Consider the following 27,610-nt stretch of genomic DNA (forward strand, 5'->3'; position numbering starts at 1 on the left):
CTATACACATCACTATACACATCACTATACACATCACTATACACTACACATCACTATACACATCACTATACACATCACTGTACACATCACTGTACACATCACTGTACACATCACTGTACACATCACTATACACATCACTATACACATCACTGTACACATCACTATACACATCACTATACACTATACACATCACTATACACATCACTATACACATCACTATACACATCACTATACACATCACTATACACTATACACATCACTATACACATCACTGTACACATCACTGTACACATCACTGTACACATCACTGTACACATCACTGTACACATCACTGTACACATCACTATACACATCACTATACACATCACTATACACATCACTATACACTATACACATCACTATACACATCACTATACACATCACTATACATCACTATACACATCACTGTACACATCACTATACACATCACTATACACATCACTATACACATCACTATACACATCACTATACACATCACTATACACATCACTATACACTATACACATCACTATACACATCACTATACACATCACTATACACTATACACATCACTATACACATCACTGTACACATCACTGTACACATCACTGTACACATCACTGTACACATCACTGTACACAACTGTACACTATACACATCACTATACACATCACTATACACATCACTATACACTATACACATCACTGTACACATCACTGTACACATCACTGTACACATCACTATACACATCACTGTACACATCACTATACACATCACTATCACTATACACATCACTATACACATCACTATACACATCACTATACACTATACACATCACTATACACATCACTATACACTATACACATCACTATACACATCACTATACACATCACTGTACACATCACTATACACATCACTATACACATCACTATACACTATACACATCACTATACACATCACTATACACTATACACATCACTATACACATCACTATACACAACACTATACACTATACACATCACTATACACTATACACATCACTATACACATCACTATACACTATACACATCACTATACACATCACTATACACTATACACATCACTATACACATCACTATACACATCACTATACACATCACTATACACTATACACATCACTATACACTATACACATCACTATACACTATACACATCACTATACACATCACTATACACATCACTATACACATCACTATACACATCACTATACACTATACACATCACTATACACATCACTATACACATCACTATACACATCACTGTACACATCACTATACACTATACACATCACTATACACATCACTATACACATCACTATACACATCACTATACACATCACTATACACATCACTATACACATCACTGTACATCATCACTATACACATCACTATACACTACACATCACTGTACACATCACACACACCACTATACACTATACACATCACTGTACACACCACTATACACACATTATACACTATCACTATCACTGTACACATCACTATACACATCACTATACACTATACACAACACTATCACTATCACATCACTATACACTATACACATCACTATATCACATCACTATACACATCACTATACACATCACTATACACTATACACATCACTATACACATCACTATACACTATACACAACACTATACACATCACTATACACTACACTATACACATCACTATACACATCACTATATACACATCACTATACACATCACTATATACACATCACTATACACTATACACATCACTATACACTATACACATCACTATATACACATCACTATACACTATGGACTGGGAGTCATGCTGAGACCTGCATACACATCACTATACACTATACACATCACTATACACATCACTATACACATCACTATTATACATCACTATACACTATGGACAGGGAGTCATGCTGAGACCTGCATACACATCACTATACACTATACACATCACTACACATCACTATACACATCACTATTATACATCACTATACACTATGGACAGGGAGTCATGCTGAGACCTGCATACACATCACTATACACTATACACATCACTATACACATCACTATACACATCACTATACACATCACTATACACACATCACTATACACATCACTATACACATCACTATACACTATACACATCACTATACACATCACTATACACATCACTATACACATCACTATACACACATCACTATACACATCACTATACACATCACTATACACACATCACTATACACATCACTATACACATCACTATACACATCACTATACACATCACTTTGGGGTGGCAGGTAGCCTAGTGGTTAGAGTGTAGAGGCGACAGGGTAGCCTAGTGGTTAGAGTGTAGAGGCGACAGGGTAGCCTAGTGGTTAGAGTGTAGAGGCGACAGGGTAGCCTAGTGGTTAGAGTGTAGAGGCGACAGGGTAGCCTAGTGGTTAGAGTGTAGAGGCGACAGGGTAGCCTAGTGGTTAGAGTGTAGAGGCGACAGGGTAGCCTAGTGGTTAGAGTGTAGAGGCGACAGGGTAGCCTAGTGGTTAGAGTGTAGAGGCGACAGGGTAGCCTAGTGGTTAGAGTGTAGAGGCGACAGGGTAGCCTAGTGGTTAGAGTGTAGAGGCGACAGGGTAGCCTAGTGGTTAGAGTGTAGAGGCGACAGGGTAGCCTAGTGGTTAGAGTGTAGAGGCGACAGGGTAGCCTAGTGGTTAGAGTGTAGAGGCGACAGGGTAGCCTAGTGGTTAGAGTGTAGAGGCGACAGGGTAGCCTAGTGGTTAGAGTGTAGAGGCGACAGGGTAGCCTAGTGGTTAGAGTGTAGAGGCGACAGGGTAGCCTAGTGGTTAGAGTGTAGAGGCGACAGGGTAGCCTAGTGGTTAGAGTGTAGAGGTGGCAGGGTAGCCTAGTGGTTAGAGAGTTGGGCCAGTAACCCGAAAGAAAGGTTGCTGTATCGAATCCCCCGAGCTGACAAGGTAAAAATCTGTCGTTCTGCCCCTGAACAAGACAGTTAAACCCACTGCTCTCTGGTAGACCGTCGTTGTGAATAAGAATTTGTTCTTTAACTGACTTGCCTAGTTAAATAAAGGTAAAAACAAATTGTAAATGAAAACGATACACATCCATATACAGTACCTTCAGAAAGTATTGGCTTTTTCCACGTTGTTGTGTTGCAGCCTGACTACACGATGGATCAAATATATTTCCGTCCCCCACCTACTACACACACTACACCATAATGACAAAAGTGAAAATATATATTTTTTAAAGTTTAGCAAATATATTGAAAATGAAATACATATATGTAAATGAGAGGTATTCACACTCCTGAGTCAATACAGAATCACCTTTGGCAGCTGTGAGTCTTTCTGAGTAAATCTCTAAGAGCTTTGCACGCCTGGATTGAACAAGATTTGTACATTATTCTTTCAAGCATTCTTCAAGCTCTGTCACATCGGTTGTTGATCATTGCTAGACACCCATTTTCAAGTTGTCATAGATTTTCAAGCTGATTTAAATCAAAAGTGTAACTAGGCTTCTCATGAACATTCAATGTTGTCTTGGTAAGCAACACCAGTGTATATTTGTTTTAGGTTATTGTCCTGCTGAAAGGTGAATTCATCTCCCAGTCAAATGGCTACCCAGACTTTTTAGGTATTGTTGGTTAAGGGGCTTGTAAGTGAGCATTTCACTGTCAGGTCTTTGGAGCATTTGACAAATAACATTTGATTTGAATGTGTTTCCCAAAATAATACCTGGTACTAACATTTGATTTGAATGTGTTTCACAAAATAATAAACAATATGACCTGATTATTCTTCAAATCTCCACAGACCCTCCTTAACAGTCATATCTTAGAAATATTGTTTGAAAGTTCTCTCTTTGGGTGTTATAGTTTGTCTCTGTAACAAAGACATTCCTTTCCCAATACTGAGGAGCAAAGGGAGAGATTCCCCTCCTGCTTTAATTTACGACCGAGTGTTAAGGTGTCAAAACCGGCCCACCCCCTCCTCTCCTTCTGTGGGTAAGAGGGTGAGGTTGTTGTCAGCTATTTACTAAGATGATCTGAGGCCTTTTTGATCCTCGACCAGGAGTCATGACAGAATACAGTGATGTTGTAATGTTGTCTTTCTGATACAGAATACAGTGATGTCATAATGTTGTCTTTCTGATACAGAATACAGTGATGTCATAATGTTGTCTTTCTGATACAGAATACAGTGATGTCATAATGTTGTCTTTCTGATACAGAATACAATGATGTCATAATGTTGTCTTTCTGATACAGAATACAGTGATGTCGTAATGTTGTCTTTCTGATACAGAATACAGTGATGTTGTAATGTTGTCTTTCTGATACAGAATACAGTGATGTCATAATGTTGTCTTTCTGATACAGAATACAGTGATGTCGTAATGTTGTCTTTCTGATACAGAATACAGTGATGTCGTAATGTTGTCTTTCTGATACAGAATACAGTGATGTCGTAATGTTGTCTTTCTGATACAGAATACAGTGATGTCATAATGTTGTCTTTCTGATACAGAATACAGTGATGTCATAATGTTGTCTTTCTGATACAGAATACAGTGATGTCATAATGTTGTCTTTCTGATACAGAATACAGTGATGTCATAATGTTGTCTTTCTGATACAGAATACAGTGATGTCATAATGTTGTCTTTTGCCGGATCACTTTTATATGTATTTTGTATTTTAATCAACCAATCACCTCTGACTCTTCTTTTCTTTAGGATTCGTTAAAGAAGTACCCGTGTGGAGGAGAACACACCCCCAGCCCCATCGCCTCTGCGGTTCCCCTGTCAGCCACCCCCTCTCTGACCAGGGACACTCTACTCACCGCGGTCACCACCACTACCGAGGTCGGCCACACCATCGCTCTGCTCGGGGACAAGAACGGATGGCTGCACAAGGTATATACGCACGGACACACACACACACACACACAGAGGCACACACACACACACACAGTAACGAGAGGCACACACACCATCGCATTGCTGGGGGACAAGAATGGATGGCTGTGGCAGGGAGTTTCAGTGCGCTAAACTAGCTAGCTGCGTTTGCTAGCTAAAACAAGTGAAACTGAAAAAAATGACTCTCTATTTCTCTGCTTCTCCTTCATTTTGGAATATATTAATTTAAAAACTATTGTCTCTCTCTCTCTCTGAGTCAACTACCAACCACATTTTATCCACTGCAGTGCTAGCTAGATGTAGCTTGTGCTTTCAGTACTAGAATTATTCTCTGATCCTTTGATTGGGTAGACAACATATCAGTTCATGCTGCAAGAGCTCTGATAGGTTGGAGGACGTCCTCCGGAAGTTGTCATAATTACTGTGTAAGTCTATGGAAGGGGGTGAGAACCATGAGCCTCCTAAGTTTTATATTGAAGTCAATGTACCCAGAGGAGGACTGAAGCTAGCTGTCCGTTCTCCATCACCCGTTCTCCGTCACACGTTCTCCGTCACACGTTCTCCGTCACACGTTCTCCGTCACACGTTCTCCATTACACGTTCTCCATTACACGTTCTCCGTTCTCCATTACACGTTCTCCGTCACACGTTCTCCATAAGATATTATGTCTATTGTATTTACAGAGCCTTCAGAAAGTATTCACACCCTTTGACTTTTTCCACATTTTGTTGTGTTACAGCCTGAATTTGAAATATAAAAGCATTGATCATGGTGGAGTTATTAATTACACTGTAGATGGTGTATCAATACAACCAGTCACTACAAAGATACAGGCTACAGATACCTAATGGTGACTAGTTAGTTGAACGGCTGTGATGAGAGAAAATGGATCAACATCATCGTTAATCCATACTCGGTGAAAATAAGTAAACCTGTTCAGAATATAAATATTCCTAAACACTAAAGTAAAAGTGCAAATAAATTGCCATATTAACTTTATCTTCTGAATACAAAGGATTGTGTTTGGGTCAAATATAACACATCACTCTTCATATTTTCAGTCATGGTGGTGGCTGCATCATGTTATGGGTATGCTTGTCATCGCCAAGGTCCTTTTCCAACATTACAGAGTTAAAGATAAAACAGATCAAATAGAAAGTGACTTGAAACAGTGAATAATAATGATGAGTAAAAATAGCATGGCTATATACAGGAAGTACCAGGTAATAACATGGCTATATACAGGAAGTACCAGGTAATAACATGGCTATATACAGGAAGTACCGGGTAATAACATGGTTATATACAGGGAGTACCAGGTAATAACATGGCTATATACAGGAAGTACCAGGTAATAACATGGCTATATACAGGAAGTACCAGGTAATAACATGGCTATATACAGGAAGTACCAGGTAATAACATGGCTATATACAGGAAGTACCAGGTAATACCATGGCTATATACAGGGAGTACCAGGTAATAACATGGCTATATACAGGAAGTACCAGGTAATAACATGGCTATATACAGGAAGTACCGGGTAATAACATGGTTATATACAGGGAGTACCAGGTAATAACATGGCTATATACAGGAAGTACCAGGTAATAACATGGCTATATACAGGAAGTACCAGGTAATACCATGGCTATATACAGGAAGTACCAGGTAATAACATGGCTATATACAGGAAGTACCAGGTAATACCATGGCTATATACAGGAGTACCAGGTAATAACATGGCTATATACAGGAAGTACCAGGTAATAACATGGTTATATACAGGAAGTACCAGGTAATAACATGGCTATATACAGGAGGTAATAACATGGCTATATACAGGAAGTACCAGGTAATAACATGGCTATATACAGGGAGTACCAGGTAATAACATGGTTATATACAGGAAGTACCAGGTAATAACATGGCTATATACAGGGAGTACCAGGTAATAACATGGTTATATACAGGGAGTACCAGGTAATAACATGGCTATATACAGGGAGTACCAGGTAATAACATGGCTATATACAGGGAGTACCAGGTAATAACATGGTTATATACAGGGAGGTAATAACATGGCTATATACAGGGAGCACCAGGTAATAACATGGATATATACAGGGAGCACCAGGTAATAACATGGTTATATACAGGGAGTACCAGGTAATAACATGGCTATATACAGGGAGTACCAGGTAATAACATGGCTATATACAGGGAGTACCAGGTAATAACATGGCTATATACAGGGAGTACCAGGTAATAACATGGATATATACAGGGAGTACCAGGTAATAACATGGTTATATACAGGAAGTACCAAGTAATAACATGGCTATATACAGGGAGTACCAGGTAATAACATGGCTATATACAGGGAGTACCAGGTAATAACATGGCTATATACAGGGAGTACCAGGTAATAACATGGCTATATACAGGGAGTACCAGGTAATAACATGGCTATATACAGGGAGTACCAGGTAATAACATGGCTATATACAGGAAGTACCAGGTAATAACATGGCTATATACAGGGAGTACCAGGTAATAACATGGCTATATACAGGGAGTACCAGGTAATAACATGGATATATACAGGGAGTACCAGGTAATAACATGGTTATATACAGGGAGGTAATAACATGGCTATATACAGGAAGTACCAGGTAATAACATGGCTATATACAGGGAGTACCAGGTAATAACATGGCTATATACAGGGAGTAACAGGTAATAACATGGCTATATACAGGAAGTACCAGGTAATAACATGGCTATATACAGGAGGTAATAACATGGCTATATACAGGAAGTACCAGGTAATAACATGGCTATATACAGGAAGTACCAGGTAATAACATGGCTATATACAGGGAGTACCAGGTAATAACATGGCTATATCCAGGGAGTACCAGGTAATAACATGGCTATATCCAGGGAGTACCAGGTAATAACATGGCTATATACAGGGAGTACCAGGTAATAACATGGCTATATACAGGAGTACCAGGTAATAACATGGCTATATACAGGGAGTACCAGGTAATAACATGGCTATATACAGGAGTACCAGGTAATAACATGGCTGTATACAGGGAGTACCAGGTAATAACATGGATGTATACAGGGAGTACCAGGTAATAACATGGCTGTATACAGGGAGTACCAGGTAATAACATGGCTGTATACAGGAGTACCAGGTAATAACATGGCTATATACAGGGAGTACCAGGTAATAACATGGATATATACAGGGAGTACCAGGTAATAACATGGTTATATACAGGAAGTACCAAGTAATAACATGGCTATATACAGGGAGTACCAGGTAATAACATGGCTATATACAGGGAGTACCAGGTAATAACATGGCTATATACAGGGAGTACCAGGTAATAACATGGCTATATACAGGGAGTACCATGTAATAACATGGCTATATAAAGGAGTACCAGGTAATAACATGGCTATATACAGGGAGTACCAGGTAATAACATGGCTATATACAGGGAGTACCAGGTAATAACATGGCTATATACAGGGAGTACCAGGTAATAACATGACTATATACAGGGAGTATAAGGTAATAACATGGCTATATACAGGGAGTACCAGGTAATAACATGGCTATATACAGGGAGTACCATGTAATAACATGGCTATATAAAGGAGTACCAGGTAATAACATGGCTATATACAGGGAGTACCAGGTAATAACATGGCTATATACAGGGAGTACCGGGTAATAACATGGCTATATACAGGAAGTACCAGGTAATAACATGGCTATCTACAGGGAGTACCAGGTAATAACATGGCTATCTACAGGGAGTACCAGGTAATAACATGGCTATATACAGGGAGTACCGGGTAATAACATGGCTATATACAGGGAGTACCGGGTAATAACATGGCTATATACAGGAAGTACCGGGTAATAACATGGCTATATACAGGGAGGTAATAACATGGCTATATACAGTGTATTTGGTGCAGCAGCAGTGTATGTGTGGGGGGCGGGGTAGTAGAGTCCAATGGTTTGGATAAAAGGCGTGTGGAACAGCCCTTGGCAGGAAAGATTTCCCACCCCTACTTTCATCTCCATTAGAAAGCGGGCCCACGCCGGCTGCCCACCCCTACACTCTTCATTAGTACTGTGTTAACCACTACCACTGTTCCAACAGGCAGTTCCACCGAGAGTTAATTAACATGAAACATGTTGCTAATGTGAATTATTGATGAAACCAGATCCTGCTCAGCCCCACAATGCCTAGTGCTGCCTGCCAGTCCTCAGGATAGATACCTTCCCACACACACTAACGACACACTCCCTAATCACTCACTCACACACACACACACACACACACACACACACACACACACACACACACACACACACACACACACACACACACACAGACACACACACACACACACACACAGCCACACAGCCACGCACACACACACACACACACATACAGCCACACACACAGACACACACACAGCCACACAGCCACACACACACACACACACACACAGCCACACACACACACACACACAGCCACACACACACACACACACAGCCACACACACACACACACACAGCCACACACACACACACACACAGCCACACACACACACACAGCCACACACACACACACACACACACAGCCACACACACACACACACACACACAGCCACACACACACACACACACACAGCCACACACACACACACACAGCCACACACACACACAGCCACACACACACACAGACACACACACACACACACACACACACAGCCACGCACACACAGCCACACACACACACAGCCACACACACACACACACAGCCACACACACACACACTAACAACGCACTCCCTAATCACACACAGAGCCCAATGGACACTGGTCTAAAGTAGTGCCTGATTGGTTGTGGGGTGCCCGAATTGGTTGTGGGGTGCCCGATTTGGTTGTGGGGTGCCCGATTTGGTTGTGGGGTGCCCGATTTGGTTGTGGGGTGCCCGATTTGGGGGTGGGGTGCCCGATTTGGGGGTGGGGTGCCCGATTTGGGGGTGGGGTGCCCGATTGGTGGTGGGGGTGGGGTGCCCGATTGGTGGTGGGGCGGGGTGCCCGATTGGTGGTGGGGGCGGGGTGCCCGATTGGTGGTGGGGGCGGGGTGCCCGATTGGTGGTGGGGGCGGGGTGCCCCATTGGTGGTGGGGGCGGGGTGCCCCATTGGTGGTGGGGGTGGGGTGCCCCATTGGTGGTGGGGGTGGGGAGCCCCATTGGTGGTGGGGGTGGGGAGCCCCATTGGTGGTGGGGGTGGGGAGCCCCATTGGTGGTGGGGGTGGGGTGCCCCATTGGTGGTGGGGGTGGGGTGCCTGGTTGGGGTGGGGTGCCTGGGTGGGGGTGGGGTGCCCCATTGGGGGTGGGGGTGGGGTGCCCCATTGGGGGTGGGGGTGGGGTGCCCGGTTGGTTGTGGGGGTGGCGTGCCCCGTTGGTTGTGGGGGTGGGGTGCCCCATTGGTTGTGGGGGTGGCGTGCCCCAGTGGGGGTGGGGTGCCCCATTGGGGGTGGGGGTGGGGTGCCTGGCCTTCCCTAGCCCCCATGTAATTCCAACTGAAAAACTTTCCTAGTGGTTTTCATTGCAAGATATTCCCAGCCAGGTCTCCCTAATGTTGATGTGTACGTAAATAGTGATTGTATTGATGTGCCTGTGGCATGTGTAGAGCAGTCTGTCAGTGTTTTGGGCACAAGCTGTGCATCCTGGGTAAGAGGGGGATAATATGGGAGGGGTGGATCACGTGTCCACATCGCGGTGGTTTGTGTTTGTATCTAGCACGGAGGCGTCTTACCCCGGGGCGGAAGGTGTAACAGAAGGGGAACGAATTACCCCAGCTTCTCCTAACGCAGGAGGTGTGTGTGATGTCCGAAGGCAACGCAGTAGGACATGTTCTGACTGCTGATTGGTTACTGGCCCCAGAGGGAATGCCATGTGCAGTGCATTGTGGGCCAGCACTGTGAGGAGGGTTGTGTGCCAAATGGCACCTATTCCCTACATTTCTTTACAGGGGCCCATAGGATAGTAGTGCCACGGGGGGTAGGAAAACATTTGTTACATTACTGAGATCTGTGTATCTCCATGCAAAGCTCCTCAAATATACTGTTACAAAGGTACGGAATTACAGAATATGAAGTGTTCTAGTCAGAGATGGAAGAGGAAGTGAGACATCAACTCCCTTGTTTTTTTTCTTCTTCTGTTTCAATAAAAGTCAATGAACTAAGTAGACCAGATCCAGCTGCTATCATATTGTTGTCTATGGGAGAGCCACCCCCTTAAGTAGACAGGAACTGGCTATTTTTTTTTCAATGCTAAAGGGGCCTGAGTGAACTATCTTAATTTATACAGCATCCTTGGTTGTAGTGTCTGGAAAACATCTGAAAACCTACTTCTTCAAAGAGTATCTTGTTTAATGCCGCAACTCTTTTCTTACTAGCACTGACTCTGCTGATAGCTACTTATTGAGGAAACACGAGTCGACTCGAGCTAGGTAACGTGAGCCGACTCTAGCTAGGTAACGTGAGCCGACTCTAGCTAGGTAACGTGAGCCGACTCTAGCTAGGTAACGTGAGCCGACTCTAGCTAGGTAACGTGAGCCGACTCTAGCTAGGTAACGTGAGCCGACTCTAGCTAGGTAACGTGAGCCGACTAGCTAGGTAACGTGAGCCGACTCTAGCTAGGTAACGTGAGCCGACTCTAGCTAGGTAACGTGAGCCGACTCTAGCTAGGTAACGTGAGCCGACTCTAGCTAGGTAACGTGAGCCGACTCTAGCTAGGTAACGTGAGCCGACTCTAGCTAGGTAACGTGAGCCGACTCTAGCTAGATAACGTGAGCCGACTCTAGCTAGGTAACGTGTGCCGACTCTAGCTAGGTAACGTGAGCCGACACTAGCTAGGTAACGTGAGCCGACTCTAGCTAGGTAACGTGAGCCGACTCTAGCTAGTTAACGTGAGCCGACTCGAGCTAGTTAACGTGAGCCGACTCGAGCTAGTTAACGTGAGCCGACTCGAGCTAGGTAACGTGAGCCGACACGAGCTAGGTAACGTGAGAGCCGACTCGAGCTAGGTAACGTGAGCCGACTCGAGCTAGGTAACGTGAGCCGACTCGAGCTAGGTAACGTGAGCCGACTCGAGCTAGGTAACGTGAGCCGACTCGAGCTAGGTAACGTGAGCCGACTCGAGCTAGGTAACGTGAGCCGACTCGAGCTCGGTAACGTGAGCCGACTCGAGCTCGGTAACGTGAGCCGACTCGAGCTAGGTAACGTTCATTCATGTACAGTATTTTTAAATGTTTCCATTATCGAGTACATTTATTATACTATATTTATGTTTAGGTATTTATAGGAAATTCTAAGTTAATCATTTTTTGTAATTTAGCTACTTATTGGTCCTTACTCATCTAATGGCAACAGATTTTCACCCGAACACGCTGAGCTGAGCAGTGGGGTCCATGCCCAATGCTGCGATACACACCAACACCAGTCCATTGAGATATGACTGTGTACATGCATTTGTGTGTGAAAGAGAGAGTAAATATTGTCCTTGTTTCTCCGGTCAGGTATTTCTCCAGCCTGACACAACGGGGACGTTGTATCAGAGTGTATTGGTGGACCAGGACAGTCCAGTCAACGCTGACCTACTACTGGACCAGTCTGGACAGAATGTCTACGTCCTCACTGACGGCAAGGTAACACCTAGCCACTACCCCTAACCCCTAGCCACTACCCCTAGACCCTAACCCCTAGCCACTACCCTTAGACCCTAGCCACTACCCCTAGACCCACTCTGTATCAGAGTGTATTGGTGGACCAGGACAGTCCAGTCAACGCTGACCTACTACTGGACCAGTCTGGGCAGAATGTCTACGTCCTCACTGACGGCAAGGTAGACCTCAGTACCACTAGCTACCATAGCCCAGTGCTTTTTAGTGCAGGAGATTAGACAGTGTTTTTAGTGCAAGAGATTAGACAGTGTTTTTTTAGTCCATGAGATTAGACAGTGTTTTTTAATCCAGGAGATTAGACAGTATTTTTTAATCCAGGAGATTAGACAGTATTTTTTTAGTCCAGGAGATTAGACAGTGGTTTTTAGTCCTGGAGATTAGACACTGTTTTTAGTCCTGGAGATTAGACAGTCTTTTTGGTCCAGAAAGTTCAGGAAAATATCTCTTAGTTTTGCCATTTGGAAAATGCCTCTATTTGGAAAATGCCTTTATTTGTGTTTTTACTTTTCTCCACACATGGGATCCAATTTACATTAAAAAAGGATTTAAATATTTAGGAAAATAAATCTCAAAGAACTGTATTCAGGACAAATAGACCTGACCGTCTACAATGACCTGATGTCTTTTAGGTCCATGTGGATAACAGACCTGATGTCTTTTAGGTCCATGTGGATAACAGACCTGATGTCTTTTATCTCCACCTGGATAACAGACCTGATGTCTTTTAGGTCCACCTGGATAATAGACCTGATGTCTTTTAGGTCCACCTGGATAACAGACCTGATGTCTTTTAGGTCCACCTGGATAACAGACCTGATGTCTTTTAGGTCCATGTGGATAACAGACCTGATGTCTTTTATCTCCACCTGGATAACAGACCTGATGTCTTCTAGTTCCACCTGGATAATAGACCTGATGTCTTTTAGGTCCACCTGGATAACAGACCTGATGTCTTTTATCTCCATGTGGATAATAGACCTGATGTCTTTTAGGTCCATGTGGATAACAGACCTGATGTCTTCTAGTTCCACCTGGATAATAGACCTGATGTCTTTTAGGTCCACCTGGATAACAGACCTGATGTCTTTTATCTCCATGTGGATAATAGACCTGATGTCTTTTAGGTCCATGTGGATAATAGACCTGATGTCTTTTAGGTCCATGTGGATAACAGACCTGATGTCTTTTAGGTCCACCTGGATAACAGACCTGATGTCTTTTAGGTCCATGTGGATAATAGACCTGATGTCTTTTAGATCCACCTGGATAACAGACCTGATGTCTTTTAGGTCCATGTGGATAATAGACCTGATGTCTTTTAGGTCCACGTGGATAACAGACCTGATGTCTTTTAGGTCCATGTGGATAACAGACCTGATGTCTTTTAGGTCCACCTGGATAACAGACCTGATGTCTTTTAGGTCCATGTGGATAACAGACCTGATGTCTTTTAGGTCCACCTGGATAATAGACCTGATGTCTTTTAGGTCCACCTGGATAACAGACCTGATGTCTTTTAGGTCCACCTGGATAATAGACCTGATGTCTTTTAGGTCCACCTGGATAATAGACCTGATGTCTTTTAGGTCCACCTGGATAATAGACCTGATGTCTTTTAGGTCCACCTGGATAATAGACCTGATGTCTTTTAGGTCCATGTGGATAACAGACCTGATGTCTTTCATCTCCACCTGGATAACAGACCTGATGTCTTTTAGGTCCATGTGGATAATATACCTGATGTCATTTAGGTCCATGTGGATAATAGACCTGATGTCTTTTAGGTCCATGTGGATAACAGACCTGATGTATTTTAGGTCCATGTGGATAATAGACCTGATGTCTCCTCTTTTATCTCCATGTGGATAATAGACCTGATGTCTTTTAGATCCACCTGGATAATAGACCTGATGTCTTTTAGTTCCATGTGGATAATAGACCTGATGTCTTTTAGGTCCACCTGGATAATAGACCTGATGTCTTTTAGGTCCACCTGGATAATAGACCTGATGTCTTTTAGGTCCACCTGGATAATAGACCTGATGTCTTTTAGGTCCACCTGGATAATAGACCTGATGTCTTTTAGGTCCACCTGGATAATAGACCTGATGTCTTTTAGGTCCACCTGGATAATAGACCTGATGTCTTTTAGGTCCACCTGGATAATAGACCTGATGTCTTTTAGGTCCACCTGGATAATAGACCTGATGTCTTTTAGGTCCATGTGGATAACAGACCTGATGTCTTTTAGGTCCATGTGGATAATAGACCTGATGTCTTTTAGGTCCACCTGGATAATAGACCTGATGTCTTTTATCTCCATGTGGATAATAGACCTGATGTCTCCTCTTTTATCTCCATGTGGATAATAGACCTGATGTCTTTTAGTTCCATGTGGATAATAGACCTGATGTCTTTTGTCTTATCTTGACTTGAGATCTGTAGAGTTGATAATGTAGAGAACTAATCTGTCTCTCTCTCAGGTGTCCAAGGTGTCTGTATCTCAGTGTGAACAACAGCCTGACTGCCAGTCCTGTCTGTCTGTCAGAGACCCTCACTGTGGCTGGTGTGTCCTGGAGGGAAGGTACTGTACGCCCACACAGAACACATTACAGCATCACCTATCTTATTGGTACCACAGTGGATAAACCAGACCAGAATACAGTCTCTGCTGTCTCCATGGTAATCTGTGTTAACAACCAGATCAGAACAGTCTCTGCTGTCTCCATGGTAATCTGTGTTAACAACCAGACCAGAACACAGTCTCTGCTGTCTCCATGGTAATCTGTGTTATCAACCAGATCAGAACAGTTTCTGCTGTCTCCATGGTCATCTGTGTTAACAACCAGACCAGAACACAGTCTCTGCTGTCTCCATGGTAATCTGTGTTAACAACCAGACTAGAACACAGTCTCTGCTGTCTCCATGGTAATCTGTGTTTATTTTCCTTTATTCAGATGTAGTCGTCGAATGGAGTGTAGTCGTGAGGGCCAAGCCAACCACTGGCTGTGGAGCTACCAGCCTGCCAACCAGCCTGCCAACCAGCCTGCCAACCAGCCTGCCAACCAGCCTGCCAACCAGCCTGCCAACCAGCCTGCCAACCAGTGTGTGACTGTCCAGAGCTTGGAGCCTGCCATCCAAAGCAGAGAGGAGGAGACTCAGGTGGGTGAACTGTGGCAGTATAGTGACTCAGGTGGGGGAACTGTGGCAGTATAGTGACTCAGGTGGGGGAACTGTGGCAGTATAGTGACTCAGGTGGGTGAACTGTGGCAGTATAGTGACTCAGGTGGGTGAACTGTGGCAGTATAGTGACTCAGGTGGGTGAACTGTGGCAGTATAGTGACTCAGGTGGGTGAACTGTGGCAATATAGTGACTCAGGTGGGTGAACTGTGGCAGTATAGTGACTCAGGTGGGTGAACTGTGGCAGTATAGTGACTCAGGTGGGTGAACTGTGGCAGTATAGTGACTCAGGTGGGGAACTGTGGCAGTATAGTGACTCAGGTGGGGGAACTGTGGCAGTATAGTGACTCAGGTGGGGAACTGTGGCAGTATAGTGACTCAGGTGGGGGAACTGTGGCAGTATAGTGACTCAGGTGGGGGAACTGTGGCAGTATAGTGACTCAGGTGGGGGAACTGTGGCAGTATAGTGACTCAGGTGGGGGAACTGTGGCAGTATAGTGACTCAGGTGGGTGAACTGTGGCAGTATAGTGACTCAGGTGGGTGAACTGTGGCAGTATAGTGACTCAGGTGGGGGAACTGTGGCAGTATAGTGACTCAGGTGGGGGAACTGTGGCAGTATAGTGACTCAGGTGGGGAACTGTGGCAGTATAGTGACTCAGGTGGGGGAACTGTGGCAGTATAGTGACTCAGGTGGGGAACTGTGGCAGTATAGTGACTCAGGTGGGGGAACTGTGGCAGTATAGTGACTCAGGTGGGTGAACTGTGGCAGTATAGTGACTCAGGTGGGTGAACTGTGGCAGTATAGTGACTCAGGTGGGGGAACTGTGGCAGTATAGTGACTCAGGTGGGGAACTGTGGCAGTATAGTGACTCAGGTGGGGGAACTGTGGCAGTATAGTGACTCAGGTGGGGGAACTGTGGCAGTATAGTGACTCAGGTGGGGGAACTGTGGCAGTATAGTGACTCAGGTGGGGGAACTGTGGCAGTATAGTGACTCAGGTGGGGGAACTGTGGCAGTATAGTGACTCAGGTGGGGGAACTGTGGCAGTATAGTGACTCAGGTGAGGGAACTGTGGCAGTATAGTGACTCAGGTGGGTGAACTGTGGCAGTATAGTGACTCAGGTGGGTGAACTGTGGCAGTATAGTGACTCAGGTGGGTGAACTGTGGCAGTGTAGTGACTCAGGTGGGGGAACTGTGGCAGTGTAGTGACTCAGGTGGGGGAACTGTGGCAGTGTAGTGACTCAGGTGGGGAACTGTGGCAGTGTAGTGACTCAGGTGGGTGAACTGTGGCAGTATAGTGACTCAGGTGGGTGAACTGTGGCAGTATAGTGACTCAGGTGGGGGAACTGTGGCAGTATAGTGACTCAGGTGGGGGAACTGTGGCAGTATAGTGACTCAGGTGGGGGAACTGTGGCAGTATAGTGACTCAGGTGGGGGAACTGTGGCAGTATAGTGACTCAGGTGGGGGAACTGTGGCAGTATAGTGACTCAGGTGGGGAACTGTGGCAGTATAGTGACTCAGGTGGGGGAACTGTGGCAGTATAGTGACTCAGGTGGGGGAACTGTGGCAGTATAGTATTGAATAAAGTCAGGGAACTCCAAATATTGTTCCTCTAATTGCTGTTCTTGATTCAGGAAAATCAGTGTCTCATTAAGACCTGACAAACCAGGTAACTTCTCGTCAATCAATACAACGACATATCAACTCATGCCTTGTTTTTACTAAAAATATTTATCAATAAAGTGTTATTCTGGAGTAAAAACATGGCATGAGATGATTATATAGAAACAGGTTGAGACTGACTGAGAAGAAAAAGGCCCTTTTACTTCAGGATACTCCGAACATAGTTGAGTTAAAGTTCCTTGTTGTTTCCGCTCCCAGGTTTCTCTTGTTGTGGCCCTGCTGCCCACCCTGTCAGAGGAGGAGGAGTCTCTGTCCTGCTCCTTTGGAACCCTCGCCCCTCAACCAGCTGTCGTTACGGGAACCACCATAACCTGTCAATCACCCCTGCCTGAGCTCCTCCCACCCAGCCCACCAGGAAGTGGTAAGCGGAAATTTTATTTAAAGTTTTATATAAAAATATATCTGTAAATCTTTTTATTTTTATATATTTTATTATTTATCCAGGTTAGTCTTGTTGAGATACAATACCATGACAGACTTAGTCCAAGACAGCCAGGTTATCACATGACTAGATTTATTTTGATCCGTTTTGAGTCACGGCCAGGTGCTTTGTGCCACACTTAGACCCCCGGCCTATTGACGGCAAATACATAATGTTCTAGGTATGGATACACTACATGACCAAAAGAATGTTCTAGGTATGGATACACTACATGACCAAAAGTATGTTCTAGGTATGGATACACTACATGACCAAAAGTATGTGGACAGCTGCTCGTCGAACTTCTCATTCCAAAATCATGGGCATTAATATGGAGTTTGTCCCTCCCTTTGCTGCTACAACAGCCTCCACTCTTCTGGGAAGGCTTTCCACTAGATGTAGGAACATTGCTGTAGGGACTTGCTTCCCATTCAGACAGAAGAGCATTAGTGAGGTCGGGCACTGATTTTGGGTGATTAGGCCTGGCTTGCCGTTCTGCGTTCCAATTCATCCCAAAGGTGTTCCATGGGGTTGAGGTCAGGGCTCTGTGCAGGCCAGTCAAGTTCTTCCACAGTGATATCAAAACCAGTTCTGTATGGACCTCGCTCTGTGCACGGGCGCATTATCATGCTGAAACAGGAAAGGGACTTCCTCAAACTGTTGATACAAAGTTGGAAGGACAGAATCTTGTAGAATGTCATTGTATGCTGTAGCCTTTAAGCTTTCCCTTCACTGGAACTAAGGGGCCCGAACCATGAAAAACAGCCCCAGAACATTATTCCTCCTCCTCCACCAAACTTTACAGTTTGCACTATGCATTGGGGCAGGTAGCGTTCTTATGGCATTCGCCTTATCCCACATTTGTCCATCGGACTGCCAGATGGTGAAGCGTGATTCATCACTCCTGAGAACAGGTTTCCACTGCTCCAGAGAACAGGTTTCCACTGCTCCAGAGAACAGGTTTCCACTGCTCCAGAGAACAGGTTTCCACTGCTCCAGAGAACGCGTTAGCAGCTACCAGATACTATTTGAGCGTATGTAAACTTCTGACCCACTGGGAGTGTGATGAAAGAAATAAAAGCTGAAATAAATCACTCTCTCTACTATTATTCTGACATTTCACATTCTTAAAATAAAGTGGTGATCCTAACTGACCTAAGACAGGGAATTTTTACTAGGATTACATGTCAGAAATTGTGAAAAACTAGTTTAAATGTATTTGGCTAAGGTTTATGTAAACTTCCGACTTCAAATGTGTGTGTATGTATATACAGTGGGGCAAAAAAGTATTTAGTCAGCCACCAATTGCGCAAGTTCTCCCACTTAAAAAGATGAGAGAGGCCTGTAATTTTCATCATAGGTGCATTTCAACTATGACAGACAAAATGAGAAAAAAAATCCAGAAAATCACATTGTAGGATTTTTAATGAATTTATTTGCAAATTATGGTGGAAAATAAGTATTTGGTCACCTACAAACAAGCAAGATTTCTGGCTCTCACAGACCTGTAACTTCTTCTTTAAGAGGCTCCTCTGCCCTCCACTCATTACCTGTATTAATGGCACCTGTTTGAACTTGTTATCAGTATAAAAGACACCTGTCCACAACCTCAAACAGTCACACTACAAACTCCACTATGGCCAAGACCAAAGAGCTGTCAAAGGACACCAGAAGAAGTTACACAGCCCTCTGATGAGGGGAGGTACACGGCCCTCTGATGAGGGGAGGTACACGGCCCTCTGATGAGGGGAGGTACACGGCCCTCTGATGAGGGGAGGTACACGGCCCTCTGATGAGGGGAGGTACACGGCCCTCTGATGAGGGGAGGTACACGGCCCTCTGATGAGGGGAGGTACACGGCCCTCTGATGAGGGGAGGTACACGGCCCTCTGATGAGGGGAGGTACACGGCCATCTGATGAGGGGAGGTACACGGCCCTCTGATGAGGGAGGTACACGGCCCTCTGATGAGGGGAGGTACACGGCCCTCTGATGAGGGGAGGTGGTACACGGCCCTCTGATGAGGGGAGGAGGTACACGGCCCTCTGATGAGGGGAGGAGGTACACGGCCCTCTGATGAGGGGAGGAGGTACACGGCCCTCTGATGAGGGGAGGAGGTACACGGCCCTCTGATGAGGGGAGGAGGTACACGGCCCTCTGATGAGGGGAGGAGGTACACGGCCCTCTGATGAGGGGAGGAGGTACACGGCCCTCTGATGAGGGGAGGAGGTACACGGCCCTCTGATGAGGGGAGGAGGTACACGGCCCTCTGATGAGGGGAGGAGGTACACGGCCCTCTGATGAGGGGAGGAGGTACACGGCCCTCTGATGAGGGGAGGAGGTACACGGCCCTCTGATGAGGGGAGGAGGGTACACGGCCCTCTGATGAGGGGAGGAGGTACACGGCCCTCTGATGAGGGGAGGAGGTACACGGCCCTCTGATGAGGGGAGGAGGTACACGGCCCTCTGATGAGGGGAGGAGGTACACGGCCCTCTGATGAGGGGAGGTACACGGCCCTCTGATGAGGGGAGGAGGTACACGGCCCTCTGTGTACAGTAGCCCTATTATAAAGAGAACTAGGGTTGTTATTCATTCTTTAACGTTGTTATTTTTTTCTGTCCAGCATCGAAACAAGTCGGATGTGTGATACAGTGCCTTCGGAAGGGAATTCAGACCCCTTGACTTTTTCCACGTTTTGTTAGGTTACAGCCTTATTCTAAAATGGATTACATTGTTTGTTTTCCTCATTAATCGATACACATTACCCCATAATAGCAAAGCAAAAACACGTTTTAGACATTTTTGCCAAGGTATTTTAAAAGTAATTCAGAGACGTGTCCCGAAGCCACTCCTGCGTTGTCTTGGCTGTGTGCTTGGGGTCGTTGTCCTATTGGAAGGGGAACCTTTGCCTTAGTCTGAGGTCCTGAGCCCTCTGGAGAAGGTTTTCATCAAGGAACTCTCTGTTCTTTACTTCGTTCATCTTTCCCTCGATCCTGACTAGTCTCTCAGTCCCTGCTGCTGAAAAACATCCCCACAGCATGATGCTGCGACCACCATGCTTCACCGTAGGGATGGTGCCAGGTTTCCTCCAGACGTGACGCTTGGCATTCAGGCCAAACAGTTCAATCTTGGTTTCATCAGACCAGAGAATCTTGTTTCTCATGGTCTTAGAGTCCTTTAGGTGCCTTTTGGCAAACTCCAAGTGGGCTGTCATTTGCCTTTTACTGAGGAGCGGCTTCCATCTGGCCACTCTACCATAAAGGCCTGATTGGTGAAGAGCTGCAGAGATGGTTGTCCTTCTGGAAGGTTCTCCCATCTCCACAGAGGAAGTCTAGATCTCTGCCAGAGTGACCATTGGGTTCACATTGGGTTCTTGGTCACCCCGATTGTTCAGTTTGGCCGGGCGGCTAGCTCTAGGAACCTAGAGTCTTGGTGGTTCCAAACTTCTTTCATTTAAGAATGATGGAGGCCACTGTGTTATTGGGGACCTTCAATGCTGTAGAAATGTTTTGGTACCCTTCCCCAGATCTCAGCCTCGACACAATCCTGTCTCGGAGCTCTACGGACAATTCCTTCAACCTTATGGCTTGGTTTTTGCTCTGACATGCACTGTCAACTGTGGGACCTTATATAGACAGGTATGTGCCTTTCCAAATCATGTCCAATCAATTGAATTTACCACAGGTGGACTCCAATCAAGAAACATCTCAAGGATGATCAATGGAAACAGGATGCACCTGAGCTCAATTTCAAGTCTCATAGCAAAGGGTCTGAATACTTATGTAAATAAGGTGTTTTTTTTTATTTATTTTGAATACATTTGCTAAATTTTCTAAATACCTATTTTCGCTTCGTCATTATGGGGTATTGTGTGTAGATTGCATTCAATCCATTTTTAGAATAAGGCTGTAATGTAACAAAATGTGGAAAAAGTTTCAGAATGTTAACGTGTCTCCTGTCCCTGTAGACCACGTGTCCCTGTCCTGAATGTTAACGTGTCTCCTGTCCCTGTAGACCACGTGTCCCTGTTCTGAATGTTAACGTGTCTCCTGTCCCTGTAGACCACGTGTCCCTGTTCTGAATGTTAACGTGTCTCCTGTCTGTCTGTAGACCACGTGTCCCTGTCCTGAATGTTAACGTGTCTCCTGTCCCTGTAGACCACGTGTCCCTGTCCTGAATGTTAACGTGTCTCCTGTCTGTCTGTAGACCACGTGTCCCTGTCCTGAATGTTAACGTGTCTCCTGTCTGTCTGTAGACCACGTGTCTCCTGTCTGTCTGTAGACCACGTGTCCCTGTCCTGAATGTTAGCGTGTCTCCTGTCCCTGTAGACCACGTGTCCCTGTCCTGAATGTTAACGTGTCTCCTGTCCCTGTAGACCACGTGTCCCTGTCCTGAATGTTAACGTGTCTCCTGTCTGTCTGTAGACCACGTGTCCCTGTTCTGAATGTTAGCGTGTCTCCTGTCTGTCTGTAGACCACGTGTCCCTGTTCTGAATGTTAGCGTGTCTCCTGTCCCTGTAGACCACGTGTCCCTGTTCTGAATGTTAGCGTGTCTCCTGTCTGTCTGTAGACCACGTGTCCCTGTTCTGAATGTTAGCGTGTCTCCTGTCCCTGTAGACCACGTGTCCCTGTTCTGAATGTTAGCGTGTCTCCTGTCTGTCTGTAGACCACGTGTCTCCTGTCCCTGTAGACCACGTGTCCCTGTTCTGAATGTTAGCGTGTCTCCTGTCTGTCTGTAGACCACGTGTCCCTGTTCTGAATGTTAGCGTGTCTCCTGTCCCTGTAGACCACGTGTCCCTGTTCTGAATGTTAGCGTGTCTCCTGTCCCTGTAGACCACGTGTCCCTGTCCTGAATGTTAGCGTGTCTCCTGTCCCTGTAGACCACGTGTCCCTGTTCTGAATGTTAACGTGTCTCCTGTCCCTGTAGACCACGTGTCCCTGTCCTGAATGTTAACGTGTCTCCTGTCTGTCTGTAGACCACGTGTCCCTGTTCTGAATGTTAGCGTGTCTCCTGTCTGTCTGTAGACCACGTGTCCCTGTCCTGAATGTTAGCGTGTCTCCTGTCTGTCTGTAGACCACGTGTCCCTGTTCTGAATGTTAGCGTGTCTCCTGTCCCTGTAGACCACGTGTCCCTGTCCTGAATGTTAACGTGTCTCCTGTCCCTGTAGACCACGTGTCCCTGTTCTGAATGTTAGCGTGTCTCCTGTCTGTCTGTAGACCACGTGTCCCTGTTCTGAATGTTAGCGTGTCTCCTGTCCCTGTAGACCACGTGTCCCTGTTCTGAATGTTAGCGTGTCTCCTGTCTGTCTGTAGACCACGTGTCCCTGTTCTGAATGTTAGCGTGTCTCCTGTCCCTGTAGACCACGTGTCCCTGTTCTGAATGTTAGCGTGTCTCCTGTCCCTGTAGACCACGTGTCCCTGTCCTGAATGTTAGCGTGTCTCCTGTCCCTGTAGACCACGTGTCCCTGTTCTGAATGTTAACGTGTCTCCTGTCCCTGTAGACCACGTGTCCCTGTCCTGAATGTTAACGTGTCTCCTGTCTGTCTGTAGACCACGTGTCCCTGTTCTGAATGTTAGCATGTCTCCTGTCTGTCTGTAGACCACGTGTCCCTGTCCTGAATGTTAGCGTGTCTCCTGTCTGTCTGTAGACCACGTGTCCCTGTTCTGAATGTTAGCGTGTCTCCTGTCCCTGTAGACCACGTGTCCCTGTCCTGAATGTTAACGTGTCTCCTGTCCCTGTAGACCACGTGTCCCTGTTCTGAATGTTAACGTGTCTCCTGTCCCTGTAGACCACGTGTCCCTGTTCTGAATGTTAACGTGTCTCCTGTCCCTGTAGACCACGTGTCCCTGCGTGTGTCTGTGATGTTCAGAGACGTGACCATCTGTAGCAGTGACATCATCTTCTACGACTGTCGAGCTGTGGGGCGACTCAACATCACCTCCCCGTAAGAGATACACACACACGCTGTACACATACACATACACACACACACTGTACACACACACATAAACACACACGTGTTTTCAATGTGATTTGTTGTTGTTGATATAGGGTCTATGTGTTTTTCATGTCAGAAATCACCTTTTCAAGATATATAACTTTTTTTAAATACAGAAATACTGGCGGTATATTGCGTTTGCATGATATGTTAGACCCCATACAATATCTAAATCCATATGTTAGACCCATACAATATCTAAATCCATATATTAGAACCCATACAGTATCTAAATCCGTATGTTAGACCCCATACAGTATCTAAATCTGTATATTAGACCCCATACAGTATCTAAATCTGTATATTAGACCCCATACAGTATCTAAATCCCATACAATATCTAAATCCATATATTAGAACCCATACAGTATCTAAATCCGTATGTTAGACCCCATACAGTATCTAAATCTGTATATTAGACCCCATACAGTATCTAAATCTGTATATTAGACCCCATACAGTATCTAAATCCATATGTCTCTCTGTGTTTAGGTGTATGGCTTGTGTGGGCAGTGTGTGGCCATGCATCTGGTGTGTCCTGGGTGGGCTGTGTACCCACAACAACAGCAGCTGTCCCAGGCAGCACACCATACACAACTCACTGGTAAGACAACCCAAGACCCTATCTACCAGGCCTTAGTAACAACCCCAGACCCTATCTACCAGGCCTTAGTAACAACCCCAGACCCTATCTACCAGGCCTTAGTAACAACCCAAGACCCTATCTACCAGGCCTTAGTAACAACCCAAGACCCTATCTACCAGGCCTTAGTAACAACCCAAGACCCTATCTACCAGGCCTTAGTAACAACCCAAGACCCTATCTACCAGGCCTTAGTAACAAACCCAGACCCTATCTACCAGGCCTTAGTAACAACCCAAGACCCTATCTACCAGGCCTTAGTAACAACCCAAGACCCTATCTACCAGGCCTTAGTAACAACCCCAGACCATATCTACCAGGCCTTAGTAACAACTCTGTGGTAAGACAACCCCAGACCCTATCTACCAGGCCTTAGTAACAACCCAAGACCCTATCTACCAGGCCTTAGTAACAACCCAAGACCCTATCTACCAGGCCTTAGTAACAACCCAAGACCCTATCTACCAGGCCTTAGTAACAACCCAAGACCCTATCTACCAGGCCTTAGTAACAAACCCAGACCCTATCTACCAGGCCTTAGTAACAACCCAAGACCCTATCTACCAGGCCTTAGTAACAACCCAAGACCCTATCTACCAGGCCTTAGTAACAACCCCAGACCATATCTACCAGGCCTTAGTAACAACTCTGTGGTAAGACAACCCCAGACCCTATCTACCAGGCCTTAGTAACAACCCAAGACCCTATCTACCAGGCCTTAGTAACAACCCAAGACCCTATCTACCAGGCCTTAGTAACAACCCCAGACCCTATCTACCAGGCCATAGTAACAGCCTCAGACCCTGTCTACCAGGCCTTAGTAACAACCCCATACCCTGTCTACCAGGCCTTAGTAACAACCCCATACCCTGTCTACCAGGCCTTAGTAACAACCCCATACCCTGTCTACCAGGCCTTAGTAACAACCCCATACCCTGTCTACCAGGCCTTAGTAACACCCCATACCCTGTCTACCAGGCCTTAGTAACAACCCCATACCCTGTCTACCAGGCCTTAGTAACAACCCCATACCCTGTCTACCAGGCCTTAGTAACAACCCCAGACCCTATCTACCAGGCCTTAGTAACAACCCCATACCCTGTCTACCAGGCCTTAGTAACAACCCCATACCCTGTCTACCAGGCCTTAGTAACAACCCCAGACCCTATCTACCAGGCCTTAGTAACAACCCCATACCCTGTCTACCAGGCCTTAGTAACAACCCCATACCCTGTCTACCAGGCCTTAGTAACACCTCTGTGGTAAGACAACCCCATACCCTGTCTACCAGGCCTTAGTAACAACCCCAGACCCTGTCTACCAGGCCTTAGTAACAACCCCATACCCTGTCTACCAGGCCTTAGTAACAACCCCAGACCCTGTCTACCAGGCCTTAGTAACACCTCTGTGGTAAGACAACCCCAGACCCTGTCTACCAGGCCTTAGTAACAACCCCAGACCCTGTCTACCAGGCCTTAGTAACACCCCATACCCTGTCTACCAGGCCTTAGTAACACCTCTGTGGTAAGACAACCCCAGACCCTGTCTACCAGGCCTTAGTAACAACCCCAGACCCTGTCTACCAGGCCTTAGTAACAACCCCAGACCCTGTCTACCAGGCCTTAGTAACAACCCCAGACCCTGTCTACCAGGCCTTAGTAACAACCCCAGACCCTGTCTACCAGGCCTTAGTAACAACCCCATACCCTGTCTACCAGGCCTTAGTAACAACCCCATACCCTGTCTACCAGGCCTTAGTAACAACCCCAGACCCTGTCTACCAGGCCTTAGTAACAACCCCAGACCCTGTCTACCAGGCCTTAGTAACAACCCCATACCCTGTCTACCAGGCCTTAGTAACAACCCCATACCCTATCTACCAGGCCTTAGTAACAACCCCAGACCCTGTCTACCAGGCCTTAGTAACACCTCTGTGGTAAGACAACCCCAGACCCTGTCTACCAGGCCTTAGTAACAACCCCAGACCCTATCTACCAGGCCTTAGTAACAACCCCAGACCCTATCTACCAGGCCTTAGTAACAACCCCATACCCTATCTACCAGGCCTTAGTAACAACCCCAGACCCTATCTACCAGGCCTTAGTAACAACCCCAGACCCTGTCTACCAGGCCTTAGTAACAACCCCAGACCCTGTCTACCAGGCCTTAGTAACAACCCCAGACCCTGTCTACCAGGCCTTAGTAACAACCCCAGACCCTGTCTACCAGGCCTTAGTAACACCTCTGTCCTCTCTGCACTTTGACTGAACATTGATTGTTGTTTTCTACACACAGCCTCTCCTTCTCTCCATGTTGTGCCGTTCCGTTCCAATATAATATTCCCCCCTGCCACCACTAGGAGCAGCAGTTGGAGCCGCGGGGTGCAGACTCGTGTCCCTTTGTGTGGGCTCTACAGAGTTCTCCTCTGGTCCCCATGGGCTTCCTGTCCCCTCTGACCCTACTGGGCAGGAACCTGGATGGGTTTCAGGTATGTTTTTACTTTACATGTGGACAAAGATAACGCCACATTCAGGGTTTATAAGTAGGTGATCAATAAATATGTTACTGAAACATTTAGAATAATCTGTACTGTCTGGTTTATCTAGTGGGTTTACTGAAACATTTAGAATAATCTGTACTGTCTGGTTAATCTAGTGGGTTTACTGAAACATTTAGAATAATCTGTACTGTCTGGTTAATCTAGTGGGTTTACTGAAACATTTAGAATAATCTGTACTGTCTGGTTAATCTAGTGGGTTTACTGAAACATTTAGAATAATCTGTACTGTCTGGTTAATCTAGTGGGTTTACTGAAACATTTAGAATAATCTGTACTGTCTGGTTAATCTAGTGGGTTTACTGAAACATTTAGAATAATCTGTACTGTCCGGT

The 27,610-nt window shown here is 45.6% G+C and overlaps 1 protein-coding gene across 2 annotated transcripts in view; it reads left to right on the plus strand.

Annotated features, from left to right (window-relative positions):
• The window catches only part of LOC112240869 (plexin-B3), a 184,392-nt gene that overhangs the window by 82,634 nt on the left and 74,148 nt on the right, over positions 1-27,610 (plus strand). For both annotated transcript variants that reach the window (XM_042304332.1, XM_042304333.1), the window contains exons 4-11: positions 4,812-4,991; positions 12,625-12,753; positions 15,273-15,373; positions 15,747-15,951; positions 17,855-18,017; positions 23,913-24,021; positions 24,568-24,679; positions 27,078-27,206. In XM_042304332.1, coding sequence (XP_042160266.1) covers positions 4,812-4,991; positions 12,625-12,753; positions 15,273-15,373; positions 15,747-15,951; positions 17,855-18,017; positions 23,913-24,021; positions 24,568-24,679; positions 27,078-27,206 — 1,128 coding nt within the window. The remainder of the gene's footprint in view (positions 1-4,811; positions 4,992-12,624; positions 12,754-15,272; positions 15,374-15,746; positions 15,952-17,854; positions 18,018-23,912; positions 24,022-24,567; positions 24,680-27,077; positions 27,207-27,610) is intronic.

Source organism: Oncorhynchus tshawytscha, linkage group LG22 (genome assembly GCF_018296145.1).
Source record: "Oncorhynchus tshawytscha isolate Ot180627B linkage group LG22, Otsh_v2.0, whole genome shotgun sequence".
In the NCBI taxonomy this organism is placed as follows: Eukaryota; Metazoa; Chordata; class Actinopteri; order Salmoniformes; family Salmonidae; genus Oncorhynchus; species Oncorhynchus tshawytscha.